Below are 26,153 nucleotides of genomic sequence, written 5' to 3' on the forward strand. Positions count from 1 at the left end.
AAGATGAAAATGCTCATATTCTTGTTTATTTCTGACTATAAACACTTTCTTATTTTGATTAACAAAATATCCCATTTTTCTTTTCTCTTTTGGAACTGATACAGAAATTAGAGGGTTTTGAGGATTCTCATTTTATATCTTATAAACTAAACAATAACGTGATTTTCAACTTCAAAAAATCTCGAGCGAAGCTAAAAACTAGGATAAAAAAAAAAAAAAAAAAAAAAAAAAAAAAAAAGTGAATTTAGCTTGAAGTCTTTCTTTCATGTCTCGCTTCTAAAAGAGACTTGTAGAAGTGTTTAGTCAACCCAGCAAAAAAAAAAAAAAAGTGTTTAGTCAACCCAGCAAAAAAAAAAAAAAAAAAAAAAAAAAAAATTGGAAGTCAACTTGTAAAAAAACATATGGATTTTTCTCCATAAAGTAAGCTTTTATATTTAGTTTAAGATATTTTGAGATTTAATGATTTGAAAGGCATAGATTTGACTTTTGCACTTAGAGGTACAAAAAGTCTCATTTTTGGACCTCTAGCCATGACATGACTCATGCGCGTGGATATAACATAGTACATATTTAACTACTCCTAGTTTAGAATCTTTGAATTTAAGACCATCGATCAAAATTTTAATTATATCGTGCGTGGATATAACATAGCACTTCATTCATCTGTACGTTATAATTAAAATGAAAAAAAATGTTAACTCAATGTTGTTCTGTGTTTGTTAACTCAATGTTGTTCTTTCTTAGAATACCTATGGTAAAAATTAATAATAATTAAAAAAAGAAAAGACATTAAAGAATTAATTATATTTTTTACCTTTGTTAAGTCTCACCAAATAATTTAGTTGACCAATCAATTTTTAGCTTTAATTGTGACCGAATAGTTTGGTTGACCAGTCAGCTGGACTCTAAGCTCCTTTCCTCAATGGTCACTAAAGTCAAAAGGAGAAAAAAAAAAGTAGTGTTTTTTTAATTTTTTTTTAATTTTTTAATATAAAATCTAGAAGAATTTTGTTAGGCAAAGAAGTTGTGGTTATTGGAAGAAAAAAAAAAGGTTAAATTTAATGAAAATTATAACCATTAATAATTTAAAAGCTAAATCGAACAAAATAGAAATTACATGAATCCAACTGGAAAATGCTAAAATAAATAATTTAGACATTTTATTTTTTAAAATTAAGTTCAAGAAAGTAAATCATTATTATAATTTTTTCTAATAATAAAATTATGAAATATATATATATATATATAGCACGTGCATTATGAATGATTTAGATTTAGTCTTTAGTATAAAAAGCTGTCAATTCCAAGCATTGAATAATTCGACTTGTCATCCCACCTACTCATAGACTGTTTGGATTTAACTCTGGTTTCCATCTCGACACGACGGATACCTGATAATGGCCACCACTTCAATCAACCTTTTTATGGCACAACTACTTTAGACTCTATTCAATTATATTAAATATTCGAATATTACTAATTTTATAAATTTAAATATCAATTAATTTTTAATTTTTTTTCCTTATTTTTTAAGATTTTGAAGATGACAAATCAACAATAATTTGTCTAAATTGAGTTATTTATTAATGTTTAAGATGAAATTATACCCTTATTATTATTTTAATACATTAATAATTTTAAATTTTATTTGGTTCATCCTTTAAATTTAAGAGTATAAATTAATTTATAATTTAAAAATAAAAAATAAAATATAAAATTAACTAATAATCCAAAATGTTTATTAAAAAAAATATAAAAATAATACGATGGAAAATTTGTCAAAAAAAAAAAAAGAAAAATTTGAGTGTAGTGTGAAATGGAAATGAGGGGTAGAATTGTAATTTGTAGATATGGACGTGGTAGTAATTAGGCAGGTGTAGAAATTCAAAAAAAGCAGCTGAAAATTGAAAATAGGTCTTAGTCGTTGACCACTCTCGCTATGCTTTAATAGTCAACTTTTTGAATCTTCCTTGTCCTTTTTACTTATAAAATAATTATTTTATCAATATTCAACCTTTTTCTAGATTCTAGTGTATTTTTTTGTTATTAATTAAAAACCCATTTTGGACTTTTCGATCTTATTTTACATGTTCGAGTTCTAGTTAGCTCTGACCCATATTTTGAGATTACACGTTGATTGGAGAAGAGAATAAAACATTATTTACAAGGATGTGAAAACCTCTTCCTAACAAATTATGAGGCTAACGATGATATATAACGGGCCAAAACGAACAATATCGACTTGGGTTATTACCATATTACTCCAATTCTATCCTCAACATGTTTAAAATGATTTTCTTTGTGAATAATCGGTTTTTTGCACGAAAAAATTACATTTTTAGGTCTTTAATAGTTGAGAATTTGTGGAAGTGGATGAAGATAAGGCATTGGAAGATTCAAAACCTAATATTTGAATTGTAATTGTCAAATAAATTTTTGGGTTGACTAAGAAGTATATATAAGATGAACTAAAGGCTTTAAATTTGAAGTAGTGAGAGAGTTAAGGATAAAGTTAGAGCTTGTTGTCCTTTCATGGCGGCCTCTGCGGCGGAAGAAAGCGGCGTCGACGACTACACCAAAGATGGAACGGTGGATCTGAAAGGCAACCCCGTCCTCCGCTCCAAGAGAGGCCGTTGGAAAGCCTGCTCCTTCATCGTCGGTAAACCACACCCTTTTAACTCACTACCTCTTCAAATCCTCCTCTATCAAAATTAATGAGTCAATATAATATGCAGTTTATGAAGTGTTCGAACGGATGGCGTATTACGGGATATCGACCAATCTAATAATATTCTTGACGAAGAAGCTGCATCAAGGCACGGTCGCTTCGGCCAACAATGTCACCAATTGGTCTGGAACTGTCTGGATTATGCCTATTTTGGGGGCTTATGTCGCCGACGCTCATCTCGGCCGCTACCGGACCTTCCTCATCGCCTCTGCCATCTGCCTTACGGTATGGTATTCCTTAACCCACCTCAAAGTAAAACCTCTCCTAAATTTTTAGGATTGTTGGGACTGAGGCCCACGTTGGCTAATTAAAGAAATGATCACGAATTTATAAGTAAGAAATACGACATTATGGAGAAACTAAAAATAAAAATAACCGAGCTTATGTTTAGAGTAGACAATATGGTACAATATCTTGGGACAGCTGAATTATTTTGTCCATTATGAATTCATAGGGAATGGGACTTCTAACGTTAGCAGTGTCATTACCGAGCCTAAAACCACCGCCATGTTTGGATGTCAACAAAGGAAACTGTAAGCCAGCCTCTACGTTACAGCTCGCCGTGTTCTTCGGTGCACTCTACATGTTAGCACTTGGCACTGGAGGGACGAAACCGAACATATCGACGATTGGAGCCGACCAGTTCGACGAGTTTCATCCAAAAGAGAAGGCGCAGAAGCTGTCCTTCTTCAACTGGTGGATGTTCAGCATCTTCTTTGGCACTCTGTTTGCCACCACCATTCTGGTTTACATTCAAGACAATGTGGGGTGGAGCTTGGGTTATGGCCTTCCCACTATTGGGCTTGCCATTTCCATTCTCATATTTGTTGCTGGGACACCATTTTACAGGCACAAGCTCCCCACTGGCAGCCCCTTCACAAAAATGGCTAGTGTCATTGTTGCTGCTGTTAGGAATTGGAGGCTCCCTCTTCCTAATGACCCAAAAGAACTCCATGAACTTGGCTTTGAAGAGTATGCCAAGCAAGGAGCTTTTAGGATTGATTCCACTCCATCCTTGAGGTCTGAATCTCTCACTCTCCTAACTCTCCCAACTCTCCCAACTAGGCTTATGTAACGGCTCAAGCTCACTGCTAACAGACATTGTCTTTTTTAGACTTTTCTTTCCAGACTTACCCTTAAAGTTTTTAAAACGTGTTGCTAGTGAGAGGTTTACGCACTCTTATAAAGAGTGTTACAAATGATATCAGAGCCACGTGGCGGTGTGCCAGCAAAGACACTGGACCCTGAAGAGGGTGGATTTGGTGGGGTCCCACATCGATTGGAGAAAAAAATGAGAGCTAGCGAGAAAGCAAGGCCCTGAAGGGGGTGGATTGTAAGATCCCACGTCGGTTGGGGAGGAGAACGAAACACCCTTTATAAGGGTGTGGAAACCTCTCCCGTACATGCACGTTTTAAAAATTTTGAGAATGAGCTTGAAACAGAAAGTCCAAAGATCACAATATATGATAGCTATAGGCTTGGATATGTGACCATTTATGCAAATAATGAGCAGGTTCTTGAACAAGGCGGCTATAAGAAGAGGGTCAAGTGATTCATGGAAGCTATGCACAGTGACCCAAGTGGAAGAGACAAAGCAGATGCTGAGAATGATACCAGTTTTGATATGCACATTCATGCCAAGCACGATGTTGGCACAAACACACACCCTTTTCATCAAGCAAGGCACCACTCTGGATAGAAGCATTGGCAGCCACTTCCAAATCCCTCCTGCAAGTTTAGCTGCTTTTGTCACCATCTCCATGCTCCTCAGTGTTGTCATCTACGACAGGTACTTTGTTTAGTTTTTATACTTAAAATGGTTTAAAATGAGATTCTACGTTGGTTAGAGTGGGGAACGAAGCATTTTTTATCAGGGTGTGAAAACATATTCTTAGGTTGATGGCGATACGTAACGGACTAATGCGGACAATATTTTCTAGCGGTGGGTTTGGGCTGTTATAAATGGTATCAAAGCCAAATACCGGGTATTCCAGCAAGGATGCTGACCCTAAGGGAGGTGGATTGTGAGATCCCACCTCGGTTGGAGAGGAGAACGAAACATTTCTTATAAGTGTGTGGAAACCTCTCCCTAGTAGACGTGTTTTAAAACTGTGAGGTTGACAATGATACATAACGGGCCAAAATAGACAGTATTTGCTAGCGTTGGATTTGGACAGTTACAAATGGTATCAGAGCCAAACACCGAGCGATGTGCCAGCAAGGACACTGACCCCAAAGGGGGTGGATTGTGAGATCTCACGTTAGTTGGAGAGGGGAACGAAGCATTCCTTATGAGGGTGCGGAAACCTCTCCCTAGTAGATGCGTTTTAAAATCGTGAGACTGACGGTAATACGTAACAGGCAAAACAGACAAGTGGGTTTGGGCTCTTACAAATGACATCAAAGCCAAACATCGTCTAGTGTGCCAACAAGGATGTTAGGCTCCAAAGGATGTGGATTTGAGATCCCGTATCGATTGGAGAGAGGTACGAAACATTCCTTATAAGGATGTGGAAATCTCTCCCTAGTAGATGAGTTTTAAATTTGTGAAGCTGACAGTGATACATAATAGACTAAAACAGACAATATCTGCATGGACTTGAGCTATTATACACACTAATAATTCGAACCCTTTCAACAGGTTGTTTGTGAAGATAATGCAGAGAATAACCAAAAATCCAAGAGGAATCACACTACTACAAAGAATGGGAATTGGAATGATTCTCCATGTTCTAATAATGATAATAGCATCTCGTGTGGAAAGGCACAGACTTGATGTGGCTAGACAAAGTGGGCAGGTGGGAAACGTCTCAGGACAAGCCCTCCCCTTAACCATCTTCACTCTGCTACCTCAGTTCATGCTTGTGGGAGTAGCAGATGCATTCACAGAGGTAGCAAAGATTGAGTTCTTCTATGATCAAGCACCAGAAAGCATGAAGAGCTTAGGCACTTCCTATTCAATGACTTCCATTGGAATTGGAAACTTCCTAAGCAGTTTCCTTCTCTCAACAGTGTCTAGCATTACACAGAAACATGGCAATGGATGGATTAAGAACAACCTCAATGCTTCTCATCTTGACTATTACTATGCGTTCTTGGCAGTTCTTAGTGCTATCAACTTCTTCCTCTTCCTGCTCATCTCCAAATTCTATGTCTACAAAGCTGAAGTCTCTGGCTCCATAAAAGCGCTCGCTGACGAACTCAACGACAAGAAATTGAAGCCGTTCGGTGAAAAACACACTCACACTTAGCTACGTAAGATATAATTGAATCGAGTCGTTCTACTCGTTCTACTCCCTACTAACCATCATTATGTTTTTTTTTTTCAATGGTTAGTTGTTAAATTTTTAATGGTGGTTGGTAGGAAGATACAAACGATCTAATTATGTATTTTCTTACATGATATACGAAATATATTTTCTGGGTCGATTCTCGTGTTGTCATTGGTAACCTCAAAACTCTACTTTTGATTAGATTAAGGTAACCAATGGTCAAATAATTTAAAAATAGATATAAAAATAAAGTTGTAATTTAAATACGTTTGCCATGACGAAGATGGGAGATTCAGAATCTTCCAAATTTTTGTAATGAATTAACAAAACTTAGATTTTATATATAATTTAAATAATTTATTTATTTAAATAAATAAAGGTCAAACATTAGTTGGAAATAAATTAATAGTCACCAATTTGACTAAATTTATTAATGACATCACCAATAGTATAGTTTCTTCAGGAGGAAAACAGATAATTATTGAATAATTTATATAAGCATGAATATTTGCATGTGGTGCATTAAATTATTCTTATAATTAATATATTAGTGTTTAATATTGAATTAATTCTTTAATTTTATTAGGTTTTTGTCCAATATATTTTTTTAGAATTTTGAATTAAAATTGAGCGGGAGTAAATGAATTTTTATATTATATAGTGTAGGTCAATGTTGTGTATCTTTTATATGCGAGTTGAGCTGGAGTTTAGTTTTCCTCCTGGATCGAATGGAAATAGGTTGAACCGAGTCCATCATAGTCTCTATAGATGATCAGGGTGTGCAAATGTAACAGCCCAAGCCCACCAGTAGCAGATATTTTCTGCTGTGATCTATCTCTTTTGTTAAAATGTTATCACGGGCACATAATCGAATAAATTGTGATCTATCTCTTTTGTTAAAATGTTATCACGGGCACATAATCGAATAAATTTAAGAAAATGATTTAAATATTTTAGAAGAAAGTTGAGAAATTTTAGGAATGGATTGACTGGGTATACATACCTCCATCCTACTTAGTTCATCATCGAAAGAAATTCAAGTAGTAGTTTCTACAGACTGTTACCAAGTAGTAGTTTCTAAATCTCTTATTTAATAAAGTGTGCGAGTGTTTTACACAGAGAGTTATGTTCAACATCCTTAACCTCGACCATCTTGATTCTAGTCGAGGTGAGGTTCTGGACTTCTAGTCCTTACTCTTCTTCCCCAAGGCTCAGTTGGGCCTTGGATCATTTCTTATGGGCTCGGGTGTGGATGGAACTTGGGTACATTGTTTGAATCACGTTTAGTTGACTAAATATCTTCTTCATCTCATAGGTTTAATAGACATCTCTAATAAAATAATATGATTTCGATCCGTTATTAAAAAAATAAAAGATTCTTATTTAACGTTTCTTTTTATTTTTTTATTTTGGCGGTCGTTAGTGTATATAAAAATATAAAAGGGGTGGTCCGATGTGGTCTCATATTTCAATAAACATATACAAATACTCTTTGGAGCTTTATAGAAGAACTAAACAAAAAGCTTCAAACCCATTAATGGCGGCTGCAGCAGCAGAAGATCAAGAGAGCGGCCTCGACGACTACACGAAAGACGGGACCGTCGATCGGAAAGGAAACCCGACTCTCCGGTCCAACACGGGCGGCTGGAAAGCGTGTTCCTTCATCGTCGGTATAAGCCTTCTTAAAACCTTAAAATCTGTCAATTTCCGGCGCCGCCGTTGACCTGAGAAAGTGTGTGTGTTGGATTTACAGTGTACGAACTGATTGATAGGATGATGTTCAATGGGATCGCCGCCAATCTGATTATATATTTGACCACCAAGCTGAATCAAGGCACTGTCACTGCCTCTAACAATGTCACCAATTGGACTGGAACCCTTTGGATTACGCCGATCTTCGGGGCTTACGTCGCCGACGCTCATCTCGGCTGCTACCGGACCTTCTTCATCTCCTCGCTCGCATCCTTTATGGTATGGTTTACTTTAACCAATTAATTGAGTTTTAAATATAAATAGAGTTTGTTGGATGATAAAAGTCTCGGGGAATGATCATGAGTTTATAACTGAGGAATATTAACTCCATTCGTGCGAGGCTTTTTGGGAAACCCACATCTAAGCCATGCTCAAGGTAGACAATATCATACTATTGTGGAGAGTCGTGATAACTAAAATCTTATAAAACTTGAATATAAGTCACTGCACATTACATTAATAACTAAAATCTTATAAAACTTGAATATTTAATATTAACAAGTCACCGTGTATCTTATGCTAACACAAACATCAAATATTCTTAATTTTTCTAACAATTTTCTATTTTCGGGTTGATCGGATTAACCTAACAAAATAAAATTTCAACTCACGAACTGAAATGAATCGATGAGAACGATATCGATTGGAGAGAGAATAAGTGTCGGCAAAGATGCTAGGTGTGGTAGGAAGTAGATTGTGAGATCTCACATCGATAAATAAGGAGAACAAAACATTCTACACAGAAAAAACAAGACAATATCTACTAGCCGTAACAAATTTGTTACATTCTATAGGCAATGTCTCTTCTAACGGTAGCAGTGTCAGTGCCAAGCCTACAACCGCCGCCATGTTTAGAACCCAGTAAAGAAAACTGCCAACAAGCCTCCAAATTACAGCTGGCAGTGTTCTTTGGGTCGCTCTACATGTTGGCAGTGGCGAGCGGCGGCACCAAACCCAACATCTCGACAATGGGTGCCGACCAATTCGACGATTTTCATCCAAAAGAGAAGTCCCAAAAGCTGTCCTTCTTCAACTGGTGGATGTTCAGTGTGTTCTCCGGCATTCTCTTTGCCTCCACCATTCTGGTTTACATTCAGGACAATGTCGGGTGGAGCTTCGGCTATGGCATTCCCACCATCGGCCTCGGAGTTGCCATTCTCATATTCGTTGCCGGCACTCCCTTTTATCGCCATCGGCTCCCCAGTGGAGGAAGCCCCTTCATTAGAATGGCTCGTGTCATTGTTGCTGCTGCCAGGAATTGGAGGGTTCCTCTTCCTAATGACCCAAATCAACTATATGAGCTTGAGGTTCAACAGTACTCAAAGATTGATTCCACTCCATCCTTCAGGTGACCATAACTATGTTACGGATTTTCGTCAACTTTGAGCATAAGCTCTCGTGGCTTTTACTTTGGGATTTTCTAAAAAACCATGTCCAATAATCCTCATTTCGAATAAATTACACTACAGAGCCTCTCCGGAGTCTTATAAAGACCTCAAACAGCCTCCCCTGAATTGAGACTCCACTCATTCTCGAGAGTTTTCGAACAAAATACACCTTTTGTTCAATATTTGAGTCACTCTTGACTACACGTTCGAGGCTTACAATTTCTTTGTTTGACATTTGAGGATTCTGTTGACATAACTAAGTTAAGGGCATGACTTTGATATTATGTTAGGAATCACGATTATGATATTGTCCACTTTGAGAGCTTATGCTCTCGTTGCTTTGCTTTGGGCTTTCTAAAAGGTTTCATTACCGATAGAGATGTATTACTTATTTATAAACTCATGATCATTGCCTGACCGGAAGTAAGAACAGGGTTGAGGGTTGAATTTTTATATGTAGGTTTCTGAATAAGGCTGCTGTAAGAACAGGTTCAAGTCATCCATGGAGGTCGTGCACAGTGACCCAAGTGGAAGAGACAAAGCAAATGCTGAGAATGATCCCAATTCTGATATGCACATTCATTCCAAGCACAATGGTGGCACAATCACACACCCTTTTCATCAAGCAAGGCACCACTCTCGATCGAACCATCGGCAGCCATTTCAAAGTCCCTCCTGCAAGTTTATATGCTTTTGTTACCATCTCCATGCTTGTCTCCATTGTCATCTACGACAGGTTTGCTTAGCTTTTTCATTACAGTGATGAAAATGAGATCTGATCCTTAGTTAATGCATCTATTTTCATTCATGGGACACTGGACAGGATCTTTGTGAAGATAATGCAGAGAGTTACTAGAAACCCAAGAGGAATAACAATGCTACAAAGAATGGGAATTGGAATGATCTTCCATGTGTTGGTAATGACAGTGGCGTCTCGAGTCGAAAAGCGCCGACTTTACGTGGCTAGAGCAAATGGGTTGGTGAGAAATGGCTCAGGACAAGTACTTCCCTTAACCATTTTCACTCTCCTGCCTCAGTTCATGCTCACAGGAGTAGCAGATGCATTACTTCAAATAGCCAACGTTGAGTTCTTTTATGATCAAGCACCAAAAAGCATGAAGAGTTTAGGCAGTTCATACACGATGACTTCCCTTGGAATTGGGAACTTCCTCAGTAGCTTCGTTCTTTCAAAAGTTTCTGAGATCACCAAAAGACATGGCGAAGGGTGGATTTTGAACAACTTGAATGCTTCTCATCTTGATTACTTCTATGCCTTACTTGCAGCTATGAGTGGTGTTAACTTCTTTGTGTTCTTGGGCATTTCCCAACTGTATGTGTACAGAGCTGAAGTGTCTGATGAACTCAACAAGAAGAATGAAGTGGGTTGAAAAATGAAGCCATTTTCGATCGATCGACTCGACCGACACAATTTCGAAGGAGTCGCGGTTAAGGAAGACGAGGTTTACTCTTCTAGAAACAGGTCTATTTAGTCGTTGTTAATTAAACATGTAAGAAACATAGATGGTTTTGTTAATTGAGATATGAAACAGAAAGGAATGAGTTGATATCTTAAGAACTTTGGTATGTTAATAATATTTATGCAATGAGCCTCCCTCAATATCTCTCAAGCTTCATTTAAAGTTGGTAGTATACACACACATACATACTCTGTGTTTGTGTTTGTGTTTGTCTCTGCTTTATTATACAAGAGAAGATTTGGTTCACCTTCTTTTTGCTAATTGGAATGTTTTCTTTAAGAATAGATTGGCAGCTCGATCATTCCGGTGGCATAAAACACGTAAGATGGTGTTCGGATCGGCTCGGTTCCAACGTCCGGTGGTCGGAGGCATAGGTAGCTTTTGTCCAGAACCCATAACTCCTATTCCACTTGTTTCACAAGTCACAATGCTGAAATCTTCAACCAGTTGTTCAGTACCTTGGCTCATCAATGCTATTACTCCTCCGACGGCCTCGGCTTCTCGCTCGACGATATTCTCTTGAAGAAATCCCTCACCACAGTCGCAGAATATCTTTTTCAAGCATCCAAAGTCCTCGTCGATCATCTCGTGATCGGAACGATAGAACACTCTAGAGGACCCTCCAGCTAGAAGAACCATTAAAAATGCTTCAAAAGAGACTCTCATCACTTCTTTCATTGCTAAGGCCTGAGCTCTATCAGTCACAATTGCACATAATAAGGTAAGGTTCTGTTTCAAAACTCGCAATCCGGGTTGAATCCGAGCATTCGCGACATCGTTTGTATATAAGGTATCGTAAAACACAGAACTTGAATCAAGGAATATCAGACGAAAAGCAGCTACTTCTGATACATGTTGACAAGCTGATTCAATGCTTCTGTTGGAAAGTTCAAAGTAAGATGAGTTTCTGTATGATTTAGAACTGTTGAAACGGAGGCCTGTTGAAGCAGTGACTTTAGGAGAAAGGGAAAGAATTTTGTTGAGTGAATGTAGGTGGGACAACATATAATGCAATGTGTTTAGGCGAATGTATAGCCGTTGCGTTCCTCGGCTGGTCGACGCTCGCGTTTGATTACCTTCTTGAGAACCAAGATGATGCGTCGTTTCTTCTCCGACAACACTACAAGGAGTGGCTCTCTTCCACAGCTTGGCGAACTTCGAATCTCGGTTACAACGGGTTAGAGGAGGCAGTTGTGGGATGTAACTCTGCTTTGAACCTGAAAAAACACAAACATTGTTTACCACTTCCATCATGTTCATTTGGGACAGACATATAAAGGACAGTATGTGATTGTTACCACATGATGACACAAATGTGATATAGTCTTGGAAGCTATGCTCTAACCCAGCAGCAATCTCTCGAACCAATTCTTCAGTGACTCCAATAGGAATTTCAAAGAACTCCTCCACTGTTTCCTTAGCTAGCTTCATCAACTCCACAGCCGACTGCGCGTACGGTTCCGTTTTCGACCTCGGGTTCCAAGTTTCTGATTCTTTTGATCTACTCAGACAGTCTCTTTGTTTCTTTAGCCTCTCATCAACCCATGATTTCAAGAGGTTCAATATGATGGAATCAACTTCAAAAGGAACCATTTCTCTCACAATTGCCTTCCCACCATCTTCACAGTCAGCTGAATCCTCAACCACCATTTGAACTAACACCTTCTCTAATCTTCCAGCCCGATGAAAAACACCGATCGTCTCGCTCGTCAACATCGTCACCCCGCCCAGATACTTCTTCAACATGCTTCCATAGCAGTTGTGTAATGTAACTGCTGCAACTCCTACTGCAGTTGGATGCCATTTCTTTAGTATGGGACTGAAGCATTCCCTCTCTTTTAATGCCAAATCCTCTGTTTCTTTGGCCAATTGAAGCAGAGCCTCGCTCCCCTCACCTTTAGCTTCCTTAATTTTCCCATTCTCAAGTACCTAAATTGCAATGAGATTGTGATAAAGGATTCAACAGATATGATGAGTAAAGGTAATAAAGGATGGAATTTGAACCTTGCCGAACGCGTTTCGTACTGAACATCGGATGTAATAGTCGACACGATCACCGGATGAATCGACCACCAATACATCTCCCCGGTCTTGGCCTGCCCCTTCGGTGATGGTAACATCTTCACCTAAAATCTTTGATGCAGATAAGGCTAAGGGTAGAAGGTTTTCCACCTGACCAACTGTCCCCCTCTGGAAATAATCATGGTAATGAAGTAACCTCTTTTCGGCCCAAGTCTGCATCGAAGTCAATACCGATGTCAAAAGCTTTACGTACATCGCCTCTCGATCTGGCTTCTTGGCATCGTTTGCGACCTCGGCCAACATAGTATGAGCAGCACAAAGAAGGTCTGGTTCAAGCTGTGCTGTCACAACATACTGTTCGAATAACGCCCAAGCGAAACACACATTATGAATCGGCCTAGTGATTCCCAATGTCGACCACGTCTTCTTCATCAGCTCGAGAAGTTCATCCACCTCGTCGAGTACCGACGTCTCGTCCCTGATGTCGAAGATGGTTTGAAGAAGAGAAACATAGATGTGAATGTTTAGAGGAAAGCCATCAGCCCAATGACATACATCCGTTGGTGTCCCATTCACACTCCGCCAAGACAATGACACTACAGAATTGCATAGCGTTCTCATTGTGTCTGAGTTCTTCCCTGTGTCAATTGGCTTTGATTCACTCGCTCGAATGATCTCCCTAAGACGCATAGCGAATGTGTTTGATTTATCAAGTGGAATGGAAGGATGAAGAAGAAGCCCTGCCTCTAAGATCTTCAGCTGCCGTCTCTGCCAAAAATGATATTCATTTACATCAGTGAATTCCGATGGCTTTAGATGGCGTAGAAGCTCCAATGGAAGAATTATGGTCTCTGCTCGTCTTCCCACCTGTTCATACATACCCAAAAAACACAATTACACCACAAAAATTATAAATCCAAGATCAAAAATGGAAACAAAACAAGAAATTACTTGGCCTACAAGTGTCCTCATCAGGGTCTTCCTAAGCCGGTTATCACTCTGTTCTGTAACCTTCATCTGCTGTCTCATAATCTCCGCCGACGTCATTGGCCGACGGGGTCTCATCGACGGCAGAGTATTCGACAAACCAGGGCTAGCCCCACTATTACCATGAGAGCTGGGGGAGGGTGGATTCGAGCCACAGTTCCCGCCGGTCGACATTCTCCTGGACGGCGATCGCTTTAACATTTTCAACCCAAGTGCCCGTTTGATCCGACCGGTGGGTGTCATCACAACCCCTTTGGGTTTCGGACTCGAAGTGCCATCGCTATTGTCAAGATTAGAAGAGGAGTAAAATGCAAGAGCGTTCCGACCTCCAAAGCCCGGTGAGGAGCGACAAGCCGTGAAGAAGATCTCGTATGCAGTCGCACGGATGTCATCACGGTCGATTCCATCGAGCTTGTTGAAGGGCCACACGAGATCGTTCTCATAAACGTCGACGTGGTAGTCCGGCCGGGCAACGGACATGTGCCCTGACAGGGACTCACGACGGACGTTGTGGCTGTGCCCCATTTCGGAGGACTGGAACGTTCTCAATTTTACTTCTTCCTCTGTTTTTTTTTTTTTTTCTCACCCCTTCCTCCTCTTAGATATCCGGCGGGAGATAAGTGGAAGGATGAGCCGCAAATTTCTCTTAAAGCAGAGCCCTTTTAGGAGATTTGGTGGTGACAGGGGCTGGATGCTGACTCTGTTTTCTTGTTTTCTTTAGTTATATGACAGAGAACATCGACAGCAAGATGTGGCTGATCCAGCTTTGTTCATCACAATTATCCGAGAAACAAGGAGATAAACTCAAACAAGGAGATTGATTGATAAAGGGTTTTGCTAAAAATAGCCATAGGTTTCAGAATTCGATCTCTTTGATGCTCTGTTCGTCCCTGTCTTGTCTCTGTTTTTGTTTCTGAATTACTTTTAACTGATTAATCCATCATAAAACAGGACAGGGTAGATTGACCATTCATAAAATATGTTGTTTTATTTTGTTCATAGTTGCTAATTGGCTGATATTTGTCTGATATTTGTCTGATATTCATGCCCATTTCATTCCTTAGGAAACTAATATTTATGTAACAATTCAACCCCGATGCTAACAGATATTGTCTGTATTGGCCCATTACGTATCGCCGTCAACCTCACAGTACTAAAACGAGTCTACTAGGGAGAGTGGTTTTCACACCCTTATAAGGATGTGGGATCTCACAATCCACCTGTTCGGAGTCTAGCATCCTCACTGACACACCGTTTGATGTCTGACTTTGATACCATTTGTAAAGGTCTAAGCCCACTGTTAGCAGATATTGTCCACTTTAGTCCGTTACATTTCGCCGTCAATCTCCCGATTTTAAAACGCGTCTCCTAGGGAGAATGGTTTCCACACCCTTATAAGATTATGGATCTCACAATCCACTCGCTTTGGAGGCCAACATTCTCGTTGGCACACCACCCACTATCTCGCTCTCGTTATTTGGGACCCTATTCATCTCTTTGGGCTTCTATTGAATCGAGAAATAGGTTTGATTGTCCATCTTTTTGATATAATAGTAAGGCATCCTCCAGATAATTCAATCGAAGCAATTGGATGTCCGACTCGGACCTATATGATATGACTGAGCAATAGAAATACTCTAACGCTCCACCGTTGTCATATATTCCATACATCACACTAGATAGATATCATATTCATGGAATATGATTCACTTTCAAGATGCCTTGGTGGTGAAATGGTAGACGCGCGAGACTCAAAATCTCGTGCTAAAGAGCGTGGAGGTTCGAGTCCTCTTCAAGGCATAATGTTGAGAATGCCCGATGACTTGGAAGGAATAAGTTCGGCAGCGGATCACGAACACAGACTCTAGCAGATATTGTCCATTTTGGTCCGTTACGTATCTCGCGTTAAGCTTGAATTGAAGGTAGAACAATATATGCTCAAGCATGAAGCTTTTAACTCAGATGAGGTTTTTAATCATGGAAATGTGGAAAACATGATAAGGAGGTTCTTGAGTTTCTGGTTATATTACAACATTACTGCTAATTCGTGATGAAAAACGAAAACGGCGACAAAAACGTTCACGAAATCTCGAGATCGGGAGCGATAAACAACAAAGAAAAGGTCGAGAAGCTCTATGATTCATTAACAATGATAGATATAGAAAAAAAAAATTCCAAGTGTTTGCATTACATAATACATCATTCAGCACTGTCAAAAGCTCAACTAATCTGTGATTTCATAATGTCAATATCAGCATCATCCATACATCATATCACCAGAAAGGTGATCTTACAAATTCGAAAAACAACTCCGACACATCGCCAGAAACCACAAGGCGTAACGAAACGACATATTAATCAGTCGATCTTTGAACTCTTCTATCAGTCGTCGTAGTACCAAAGCAATCCGTTATACAGTCAGAAACATTGCCAATTATTATCAGTTTCGTCGTAAAGAAACGACAGTGTTCTCGTCGTCATACACTAATATTTGATGTAATAATCTACATAATCATACAGCTGCAAGAATCAGACTCCTCGTCCCCGGAATCGCTCACGTCGCTGCAGAACGAACAGACACAAAAACCAGTCCAAATTTTACAAATCTAAAAACAAAGATATACTCAATCCACAGCATCATCCATTACATTCAAACACAGATTTCATCTATACCTTAAAACATGTTCTTAACTTCAGTCTAAGATGAAAACAGCTAATGATGTCAAATTACAAAACATTCAAGCATCATATCCCTCAATTCAAGCCTGTTCTAACTATTCGTCATTAGTGTTTTATCATCAACTGAGCTATGTTTAGATTGGGGTTCTTCGATCGAAAAACTAGAATAACCCAAACAACAGATCAGGCAGCATTTTTGGTTCTAACCCAGATATGGAAACTTTCAGCTTCTTCAAACATCTCAAGTTCAAATATCAACAGAAATGTAAGAACAAGAACAGAATTACAGAAAACAGACCAAAAAAACCCATCAAAATGCTCCAAGAAAAGGGGAAAACAATTAAGCTACCTCGGTTGAAACTCCAAAATCTCCGCTAGGTTATTACCATTACTGTCATTCCACCGGACTTTCATCCTCGGCTTATTCGATTTCCTCGACATTCCGCCGCGCCGCGGCGGCAATAGAGCATTCGATTCACTGTCATCTTCTCCGTTTCTATGATCGCCAACTTCTCCCGCCGCCGCAGAGTCCACAGACCTCTCATCGTAGCCATTAACAGCCCTAGAATCGCCGCCCATACCTCGAAACTCGCAGTATAAATCCAATCGGAAATTTGCCCTATAAACAACCCCAAAAAACCGACCTAGATTTCGGATTTCTAAATCGAACCATCTCAGAAATCCACTTTTTGTAAAACCCCCAATATAATAAGAACACAATTCAGCGACTCAAAACTGAGATTCCGCAACTGGGTCAACGCTCACGGGTTCAAAATTTATGAGCCCAGCAACCCCAACAAAAAACCCGTCTCAAAAAAGTAAAACCCCCGATCTAAAACTTTAACCAAACAAAGCTACGAAGAACAGATAGAACTCCCAAGAAAATTAAATCCCCTCCAAAACCCAAAAAGAAAAATTGAAGAAAAAAAAAAGGGGGAGGTTACATATAACATAACGGAACCAAAATTTAACTCAAATCGTGACCTTCCGATGAAAGGGTGAGTTGTCCAGATCGCGAAAAAAAGCAATTAACTGAAACAGAGGGGAAGGCGTTTACTTGGGTGTGATTGGTGAACAGTGATATCGAATAATGGCGTGGAATCGGACGGTCGGGATTGGATAGATAGGAGAAGGGAAGAGCCATCTGTGGGTCGCAGTGGCGGGTGTTCGTTAAATTCGTTGCTCATAAACTGTCGGTTACCACCGGATCTTGTCTTGCTTTTGTTCCATTAACGTTAATTTAACATTAATTCATGCCGTTAATATCCGGTTGTTTTTGGACCATAATTAGTAATTAAGTACTTCAGGCTTTATATTTATAGCATCCATAGCATATATTATATAAATTTATGAGCTATAAATATAAATATATGAGCATGTTGGAGCATGACTATGTCAATTTTGTTTGTAAATTAAATTACCATTTAAGACATTATCTTAATGTTATTTATAAACAAAATCATTTCTGCATAAAATCTAAACTTGAAGTGGGCTTCGAGTAAAGCGCCGACCCATTTCATATTGAAGAAATCAATTATTGCGTCCTCCTTTTACTTAGGCCCAGATCCAGAGGGGAACTTAAAGGATCGTTGCTTTGAGGAATTTGCAAACTTACGCCTCTCGAAAAGGATGGCATGAAATGGAAGCAACACCCACATCAAACTTGAAATGAGGGCTTGCAGATTAGCGGCAAATCAACTTCAATCAGCGCCACCAAACAAAGGGTTCATCAGGAAGTGGAGATCATCAAATGGGTAATTCCTAAATTTGCTTTATCGATAAGCCACTGAAAGAGATGGTATTGGTCTAATGGGTTGGTTGCTTCTATTGTTACCAAACTTTGAGTGGATATGGAGCTTAGAAATTACTCATAATGTCATGATCTCAATCGAAAAGGAGTGGACATTTCTTACACTGAATATGTATTGGACTCCTTTCTTCTCATTTACCATGAAAAATGAGGTAGAGTGGGCTGTTTGTGCTTGTGAGGATGGCTTGCTTTCAGAGAGCTTCACCAGCTTTGAAGGAGATCCTCCTTAAGCTCTACAGGTGAGAAACAAGTTCATGTGTTCTATACTGAAAATCTTTGAAACCCCATATAGATAAGGTTTTAGGGATTAAATTGTGTTGGTTATAATTACAGTTCGGAAAATCCGACAGAAATTGAGCATCACTTGCATGAATTTGGTTCTGTTCAGTACCATATCCAGGTACTGTTCTTCTCACTCATCTGGGACTGTTCATGTTTAAGATTTGAATTAGTGTCCTAATGGCTTTTTGATTGTCTGGTAGTCTTTCATATCGGATTCACTGCACGTTTACTTGTCGATTGCTACTCCATTGTTGTCACAAGGGGTTCTTTTATCTGATGGGCTCTCGCCATATACTCTCGAGATGGTAAAACAAATTTGCTCTCATGCTGTTGAGATCATTGAACCTGCAAAAGAAGGATACAAACTTACTCTAAGAATCGACTTTGCAAAAATTATGCATGAGGAAGGTATGGTTATCCACTTGTACAGCTTCATTATTTAGAAAACTAGTTTATGAAAAGATTTAGTGTCAATGTGGCGTAGTTTATGTGAGATCATACATCGGTTGGAGAGGGGAACGAAGCATTCCTTATAAGGGTGTGGGAACTTCTCCTTAGTAAACGCGTTTTAAAACTTTGAGGCTGATAGCGATACGTATCATGCTGAAGTGGACAATATATGCTAATAGTGTGCTTGAGATGTTACAAATGTATCATAGCCGGACATCGGATGATGTGTCAGCAAGGACGTTGAGCCCCCAAAGGGGTGGATTGTAAGATCCCACGTCGGTTGGAGAGAGAAACGAAACATTCCTTACAAGGGTGTGGAAACCTCACCCTAGTAGACGCGTTTTAAAACCGTGAGGCTGATGGCAATACATAACGGGCCAAAACGGACAATATCTACTAACGGTGGTCTCAGGCTGTTACGGTTTAGGGAAGAAAACATAATTTTTACTACTCGGCGATCTATAGAATGTTGAAATGTGAGGTTTTCTTCATAACATTACATTGATTGTTTGTTGTGGATGTTCTTTTTGCAGAGCCAGAAAAGATAATTACAGACATTGCTGCTGTTCATGCAGTGATCCTAAGTTCTCAGCTAAAAGAAATGTTGCTAAACGTTAATTCTCCTGCTCTATTTCAAGGAACCTCCAGACCCATCAAACTTGTATATCATCCGAGGGAACCATTCTTTGTTATCAAGCAGGCAAGTCCCAGTGGGAATATTTTGAGTCACTTCAGTGTGCCAGTTCTTTATCAGGAGCAAGATAGATGAATACTCTGTACACTTTCATATCTCTTAGTTGACAAATTTCTTGCATTCAGCCCCAAAAGATCCTCATAGTCTTCCCAATTCGTTTCAAGGAAAATACAGATGTGATCATTGCGACCGCGTTCTTTCGGGTACGTTGCTGAAATAGCAAAGCTAGGATCTGTACTTAATTTCTTTTGGATAATACAACTCCTGTAGTCAAATAGGAACTTATGGATGTGGGAAGCTCTGAAAAATGGTCAAAAACACCTCCTTGTTGTTGGTCACCCATACCCCCTCCAGAACTAAGAGGCGAACCTTTAGAAGAACTGAGCACGAATGGAGGATTCGTCACGTTCGGTATGATATATATTTCATAAGCTATATTTATCACTTAGTTCAGCTTGATAGACTTGTATCCTCTCAAACTCTTTGTTCACATAATGTATGAACAGATATTTCTGTGCACCACGTTGAAGGTAACAGACTTGAGAAGACTGTGTGGAGTTTGCTGAACTTTAATGCATATGTTAAGTACCATGTAAAGGTATCATGTTTGTTCTTATTCTCCAAAACCTGTCTTCTGTGACAATCCTTTTCCCTCTTGTTTGATATCATCTTTGGTGAACTTCCAACACAGACAACCAGAGGCTTTATCCAGAGAAGGATGAGGAAGCGGTTAGAAGGGCTTGTTGAGGTAAGTTCAAGTGTATCCAAATATCAGTGATATTTGGAAGAAGATGATGTTTCTCACTAAATGTCTATGTTAATTTCTAGATCTTACATCAGAAAACCTCAGATGATGGCCTACTCAACAAGGGTCAAGGTATGCTCTTGACAATGATTGAATACCATCTCATAATTGTTGCTCTTGTTTTTTGTGTCTGGACGAGTGAGCTATGGGTGACCAATCCGAAACCGACCGACTTTCGATCTAATCTGGAATGAGTTTCTGTGAGATCCCACATTGGTTGGAGAGGGGAACGAAGCACCCTTCATAAGGGTGTGGAAACCTCTCCCTAATAGACGCGTTTTAAAAACTGTGGGGCTAACGGCGACACGTAACAGGCCAAAGTGGACAATATTTGCTAGCGGTGGGCTTTGGCTGTTACGAATGGTATTAGAGCCAGACACCAGGTGGTGTGCCGGTGAGGACGTTGGGCCTCCAAGGAGGGTGGATTGTGAGATCCCACGTTGGTTGGAGAGGGGAACGAAACACCCTTTATAAGAGTGTGGAAACCTCTTCCTAAGAAACGCGTTTTAAAAACTTTGAGACTGACAACGATACGTAACGGGCCAAAGTAGACAATATCGACTAGCGGTGGGCTTGGGCTGTTACAATTTCGAAAGGATTACAATACATATAGTTTAGTCAAATAAGCTAGGTTTAGTGAACTATTTATCTCATAGCTTAATTCTGTGTGGATGCAGGCATTAAGTATATGAAGAAATTGGCAGCTAGAACTAAACACATCAAACAGAAATGTCATAGTCTGAGCAGGAAGATCAAGAGAATGCGGTTTCAAATTAAAATTCCTGGATTTGCACGGTTTCGTCGAAGATGGCTAAAGTTCCCAACGTTTCCTTCTTCAATCCGATACACCAGATTAAAATGAAGCGATCGAATTTAGGCTATTACAACGGTTAAGTCTCTATGATATCAACCCAATAACTTCGGAAATAAGGAACGCTGTTGGTAGATACAGTGAATATACTTGCAGGGAGGCTTAGAGCTTAGTTTCACATGTTGCCATTGTCATTTCTCATAGAGAACTTGTATTTGGGGACCAATATGAAACAAGGACTAAAACTATATCCAAGTATCGGAGTGTACTCGTTTATATCGGGTAGATCTTTACATTTCATAATACACGTATACATACATACACATCCTCATACTAAAATGTGCCGTTTATGTAGAACCAGATGAACTAGATCTATCTCGATGATTCGATTCTAGATAACCTCGTAAAATAAGTAAAATAAGCTTTATCAAGTGGCTAGGAAGATGCCGCCTGTAATGAATATGGTTGATAAAAAGTAGACAGATGGAAGCAATCAGGAAAAAGGGCCAATTGCAGTGTGGATTCTGATAATGTTCCAAACCAATAGGGACCATCAGTCATCTAAACCAAAATCCACGCCATCAGTTTGTGTGGCTCCAAAAATGACTCCTCACCTCTCTCCCTTTCAAAACTATCCATTTTCACAAAGCATACAAAACCCATCATATCATCATCCATGCTTCCATTACAGCATGTTGGTAAAGACCCTTCAAGCCATCACTGAAGCCATCTAGAAGAACAGCTCTCTGATCTCCCACCCTTTTCATGGCAACTTCAATTTCTGTAGCTGGGTTTCATAAGCCTCTTTACTCCACCTTCCATGGAGGATGGGGGACTTCAATTTGCGGCGACAACAGCACCGTGCTGATCAAGTCAGTCCCGGAAGGCGTTCGAGTCGCAAAGCCTGTAAGATTCCTGCCAGTGATGAAGAATATTAATGAAGGGAAAGGACTATTTGCACCTGTGGTTGTTCTTACCCGAAATATTATAGGAAAGAAACGTTTCAATCAGTTGAGAGGCAAGGCCATTGCCCTGCACTCCCAGGTATTGAGCTACCCTCCTTCACTTGAATTCTCCTTAGTGAGAAAGCTGTGTTGAAGTTTCTCCTTTTGGACAGGTAATTACTGAGTTCTGCAAATCTATAGGAGCTGATGCAAAGCAAAGGCAGGGTTTGATTAGGTTAGCCAAGAAGAATGGAGAAAGATTAGGATTCCTTGCTTGATCTCATCAATCTGTTCCCTTGATCATCATATATAAATCATAGATCTCTCTACTTTCTGCTGTCTTTTATACTACCATATTCTTCAATTTGGCAGCAGCAATATTTCAATCCTTGTATGAAACTTGATGATTGAAGATCTGAACAGTTCATCGACGATCAAATAACTGTAGAACTGCAAAAAAAAAAAAAAAAACATCCAAATCTTCACAGAAAAAATTCTAACTGGTTTAAAAGCAAAGAACACCAAGACAAAATACGGTGGTTTCATGATTCATTCAGAATAAGGAATAAGAGAAAATAAGGAGATGATCACAAGGACTTGTTTCTGATTAAGAAATGATCAAAACAAGTTCCAAATACGAGATTACAGCTTTAACAGATAAGTAAATAGCAAGCTAAGCTTATTCATCACACATGTCACATCTCTCTCTCATCCTTCCCTCTGTCTGTGTAGATCAATCCTTCCCGACCAAAAGAAACGGTTTAAAAAGCCAAAAGCAAGTGCTTAATAAACATAATACATTGGATTTGGAAGCTTGAATGTTCTTCTTCCCCTTGGCTTTCCTTCAATGCTGCTATATTGATTTCCCACATTCCCCCAAATGTTGTACCCTCCATTCACCAATCGCCTTCTCACATCTGTCTTGTATTGCTCCACTTCCTTCTTCTCATCTTCAGGGCTCCTGCAAATCAAACATAGAAACAAGCGAACAAACTCATCACTCACTCGCAAAATGAGAGACAGGATTCTGATTTCTGGACTTGTGGATTGACTGACTGACTGACTGACCTTAAGATGAGATTGGTCCATCCATGGTAGCCCACTTGAACAAGATTCTCAATGGTGGCAGATCTGAGATTTTCCCGTCTCGCGGATATCAAAATGATGTCCACTCCTCTCGCTTTCAGCATATTGAAAAGCCTCAATGAGTGATCCAAAAGTGGTGCTTTGGCCTTGCTCATCCACGCCTCCAAATCCGTCAGGTTCAATTTCTTCCCCCTACCCTCCCATAATCCCATTCAACAAAATAGCAATCAATCAGAATTCAGAACACATTCTACAGACTTATAAACATTCTTCAGCAATCAAAACACAGAACACCAAGCAAAAGGGAACCAGAATCTGTAGACAATCAATTCAAAACACAAAACCAAGTAAAGGGTATGATGTAAAGGAAAAAAGAAAGTTACCCAAATTGATTTTTCTTGTAATAGGGGACAGTGGAGATGAGGGTATCATCGATGTCGAAGATCCAAGCATCAGTGCCATCACCTTTAAGGGCACAGCCCTTGGTAAGGTACACGATGCACTCCTCGACCGTCCTCTCGGAATCAACTTTGTACTGAGTGGAGGTAACGTATTTGCCAATGTAGCTAACGCATTCCTCAGGCACCACATGGAAGAATCGGATGTTGTGAAGCTCGACGTTCAATCTCCAGCTTTCGCAGTAGTTTTTAAGGCTGATTTTGAGGCCATTTCTGGACCTCTGGCTCAGAATGTTCCAGTCTGAAGCCGATGCAGTTGCAGTGATGAAAAGGAAGAGGAAAACGGAGAGATGGGGTAGTAGAGATTTCGCCATTGTGTTATGGGTTGTGCAATGGAAGTGGAATTTGGAAGCGTTTAAGTAGGCACATTACAGGCAATGATCGGAAGGGACAGAGTCAATAGATTGGGCGAAATAAGATCACATGGGACCCTGAATCCAAGCTGTAGTGTGCCACCACAAACACATTTGTCTATTTCCAATCAAATCATTCGAAAAAGTGGAAGAGCTTTATTCAACGCCAAGATAAATCTCTCTTTTTTCCTTTTCAATGTAAAAAATACCATTTCGCCGTATAACCTTCGGTGTATACATCAAGTATTTGATTTAGTCTCCAAAGTTTTCACTAAAAAGTACCAAGGAATAACAATAATACTCTGAGGGTGTCGGCTACAAATCACATGCAGGACAGGCCAGAGTGGCGGCATCCAATTCAACGGGCTTGGCATGAAATCTGGATTTCTTTGGAATCATACACCGAGAGATGAAGATTAAGAAACGTAATGACAAGCATTTCCAGCCTAAAGTCAGATCAATAAATCACACCAATCAGAACTTCTCCATCTCATGTCCATTGAAATACTTCTTCAAAATTTTGTTAAATTGTTTTATACTTATTCAAATGGCCTTTTCCCAAAAATAAAGAACTGTTAAATTGTCCTTTAAAAAAATGCCATGGAGAAATTGAAAAATTCATCGAATCAATAGATTCACTAATTATTAGCAACATCCCTTTCATCTCTAAGCTCTTGTCAAACCCAATGCACATCACAAATACAAATAAAATGTTGGTCAATGGTTCGAAAAATGGGATATTGGATAATATAATGCTTAGTCAATAGATGACGGATTTGTTCCAAGTCGATTCTGAAGAAAGAAGAAGAAAGGAAGGGAATATGGAGGCTATATGGGCGACTGATGTGTTCTGTAAGCTACAGAGAAGAGACCTCTACCACAACCTGCTTCAATCTCTAAATCTTCTAAAATCTACAGAACTTCAGGTTCACACAAGTAAATCTTCAATTCTTGCCTCCATAAGGTCCATATGTTCACAAGATGCCATTAATCTTTGTTTAACTCCAAATTGCACCAATCCAAGTGCAATATTGTTCCGAAGGTCCATAGTTACAACTGATTTAAAGTATTAAGCAGCCCCACAAATGTCAATCTCTTTCAGCCCAGAAATTCTTGGTTAACCAATTCGAAAACCATCGACGTGGGAAGCACCTTAGATGTGGATACCACAACTTTATGATAAATAAATCATTTCGGTTTTAAGAACAGCTGTAAATCAAGAAGATAGGTAAGTCGTCGCAAAAATAAAATAGAATTAGAATTTTGAAGTTCCACCACCATTTGACCCAAATTTTCGCAGAAATTAATTAGTAGATAAATAAAGAATTCCATAAAATATTTGACCCTAGAAAGGAAAATCGTAATCTTGAGAAACTGGAGGAATTCGAACAATACTATCATGTAGAGACCAAATGGAGCAGATGTGAGCTAAAAATGGTACACACATCTGTAACGATGGACTCCGTCAATTTTCCAGACTCGTAACTGTATCAAACCATTAAAGTTAGAGATGACACATGACTAAGTCTGGGAGCACCAAATTTCTCGCGAAAACGATTGTCAATCAAATCAACTTCAAACCGGCTAAGCCTCCATCCATTACATACCCAACAATCTGCAACATTCCAGGTAAAAAATGTCCCAGCCTTGACAGAGACGATAAACGAAGTTATCGTCTGGGAATGGGATAAGATTGGCGTACAATCTAGCTGGGTATGGGAGGTGCAGAGAAACAAAATACAGAAGATTCTCGACACCACATCACCAGCGATTTCGCAATTAGGGCAAAACTAACAGAGATCGAGAGAGACGAAACCGAACGAAGGTGAAAGGAAAAAGAAGAGATATTAGGGTTTTACCCAATAGAAAGTCTCGTGATGTCGACAAGCGCTAGGGTTTTCCCCATATTTATAGACAATTATAGAGGGATGACAACTTGGGCTTTAAAGCCCAAAATCCATTGAGCCCAATTGATCCATCAGGCCCAATCGCCATTAAATGGTATTAATGCTAATAACTTATTAGAGAAAATAATTAAGGACATAATTCAATAATTCAACATTAAAATTGAGATTAAATCTAATGCTGAAATTACGAATTTACCATTATCTTCTTATTTAAATTTTCAGTTAAATTCTAAAAATAAAAACTTAA

The 26,153-nt window shown here is 39.2% G+C and overlaps 7 protein-coding genes across 9 annotated transcripts; 4 read left to right on the forward strand and 3 right to left on the reverse strand.

Moving 5' to 3' along the window:
* The first annotated feature begins 2,473 nt into the window (after positions 1-2,473).
* Positions 2,474-6,155, forward strand: LOC111790111 (protein NRT1/ PTR FAMILY 5.2). Its single transcript, XM_023670929.2, has 5 exons — positions 2,474-2,659; positions 2,736-2,953; positions 3,183-3,748; positions 4,242-4,517; positions 5,370-6,155. The coding sequence occupies exons 1-5, from the start codon at positions 2,533-2,535 to the stop codon at positions 5,977-5,979; spliced, it is 1,797 nt and encodes a 598-aa protein (XP_023526697.2). The 5' UTR covers positions 2,474-2,532; the 3' UTR covers positions 5,980-6,155.
* Positions 6,156-7,501: 1,346 nt separating this feature from the next.
* On the forward strand, positions 7,502-10,735 carry LOC111790101 (protein NRT1/ PTR FAMILY 5.2). Its single transcript, XM_023670905.2, has 5 exons — positions 7,502-7,670; positions 7,754-7,971; positions 8,547-9,100; positions 9,601-9,876; positions 9,964-10,735. The coding sequence occupies exons 1-5, from the start codon at positions 7,538-7,540 to the stop codon at positions 10,526-10,528; spliced, it is 1,746 nt and encodes a 581-aa protein (XP_023526673.2). The 5' UTR covers positions 7,502-7,537; the 3' UTR covers positions 10,529-10,735.
* LOC111790300 (protein unc-13 homolog) lies at positions 10,710-14,238 on the reverse strand. Of its 2 annotated transcripts, none has more exons than XM_087122713.1 (4): positions 13,601-14,238; positions 12,623-13,507; positions 11,917-12,547; positions 10,710-11,835 (listed from the first exon to the last, which is right to left on the reverse strand). In XM_087122713.1, the coding sequence occupies exons 1-4, from the start codon at positions 14,150-14,152 to the stop codon at positions 10,862-10,864; spliced, it is 3,042 nt and encodes a 1,013-aa protein (XP_086978839.1). In that variant the 5' UTR covers positions 14,153-14,238; the 3' UTR covers positions 10,710-10,861. The 2 variants fall into 2 exon arrangements, with proteins under 2 accessions (XP_086978839.1, XP_023526928.2); XM_023671160.2 differs by having other exon boundaries at positions 13,592-14,235.
* A 1,510-nt stretch (positions 14,239-15,748) lies between these two features.
* LOC111789958 (uncharacterized) lies at positions 15,749-17,437 on the reverse strand. Its single transcript, XM_023670699.2, has 2 exons — positions 16,656-17,437; positions 15,749-16,189 (listed from the first exon to the last, which is right to left on the reverse strand). The coding sequence occupies exons 1-2, from the start codon at positions 16,883-16,885 to the stop codon at positions 16,132-16,134; spliced, it is 288 nt and encodes a 95-aa protein (XP_023526467.1). The 5' UTR covers positions 16,886-17,437; the 3' UTR covers positions 15,749-16,131.
* Positions 17,438-17,907: 470 nt separating this feature from the next.
* ARPC2B (actin-related protein C2B) lies at positions 17,908-21,413 on the forward strand. The gene is made up of 10 exons (XM_023672223.2): positions 17,908-18,355; positions 18,450-18,516; positions 18,599-18,806; positions 19,382-19,548; positions 19,668-19,745; positions 19,821-19,953; positions 20,049-20,140; positions 20,234-20,290; positions 20,371-20,419; positions 21,025-21,413. The coding sequence occupies exons 1-10, from the start codon at positions 18,297-18,299 to the stop codon at positions 21,207-21,209; spliced, it is 1,095 nt and encodes a 364-aa protein (XP_023527991.2). The 5' UTR covers positions 17,908-18,296; the 3' UTR covers positions 21,210-21,413.
* Positions 21,414-21,873: 460 nt separating this feature from the next.
* On the forward strand, positions 21,874-22,490 carry LOC111791044 (protein PROTON GRADIENT REGULATION 5, chloroplastic-like). Its single transcript, XM_023672226.2, has 2 exons — positions 21,874-22,202; positions 22,276-22,490. The coding sequence occupies exons 1-2, from the start codon at positions 21,924-21,926 to the stop codon at positions 22,378-22,380; spliced, it is 384 nt and encodes a 127-aa protein (XP_023527994.2). The 5' UTR covers positions 21,874-21,923; the 3' UTR covers positions 22,381-22,490.
* Positions 22,491-22,686: 196 nt separating this feature from the next.
* LOC111791043 (acid phosphatase 1) lies at positions 22,687-25,876 on the reverse strand. Of its 2 annotated transcripts, XM_023672225.2 has the most exons (4): positions 25,607-25,876; positions 23,572-25,208; positions 23,171-23,380; positions 22,687-23,063 (listed from the first exon to the last, which is right to left on the reverse strand). In XM_023672225.2, the coding sequence occupies exons 2-4, from the start codon at positions 23,958-23,960 to the stop codon at positions 22,886-22,888; spliced, it is 777 nt and encodes a 258-aa protein (XP_023527993.2). In that variant the 5' UTR covers positions 23,961-25,208; positions 25,607-25,876; the 3' UTR covers positions 22,687-22,885. The 2 variants fall into 2 exon arrangements, with proteins under 2 accessions (XP_023527993.2, XP_086978585.1); XM_087122459.1 differs by having other exon boundaries at positions 23,572-25,876.
* Positions 25,877-26,153: the final 277 nt, after the last annotated feature.

The sequence above is a fragment of the Cucurbita pepo genome, chromosome 3 (assembly GCF_057944985.1).
Source record: "Cucurbita pepo subsp. pepo isolate OVF chromosome 3, ASM5794498v1, whole genome shotgun sequence".
Lineage (NCBI taxonomy): Eukaryota > Viridiplantae > Streptophyta > Magnoliopsida > Cucurbitales > Cucurbitaceae > Cucurbita > Cucurbita pepo.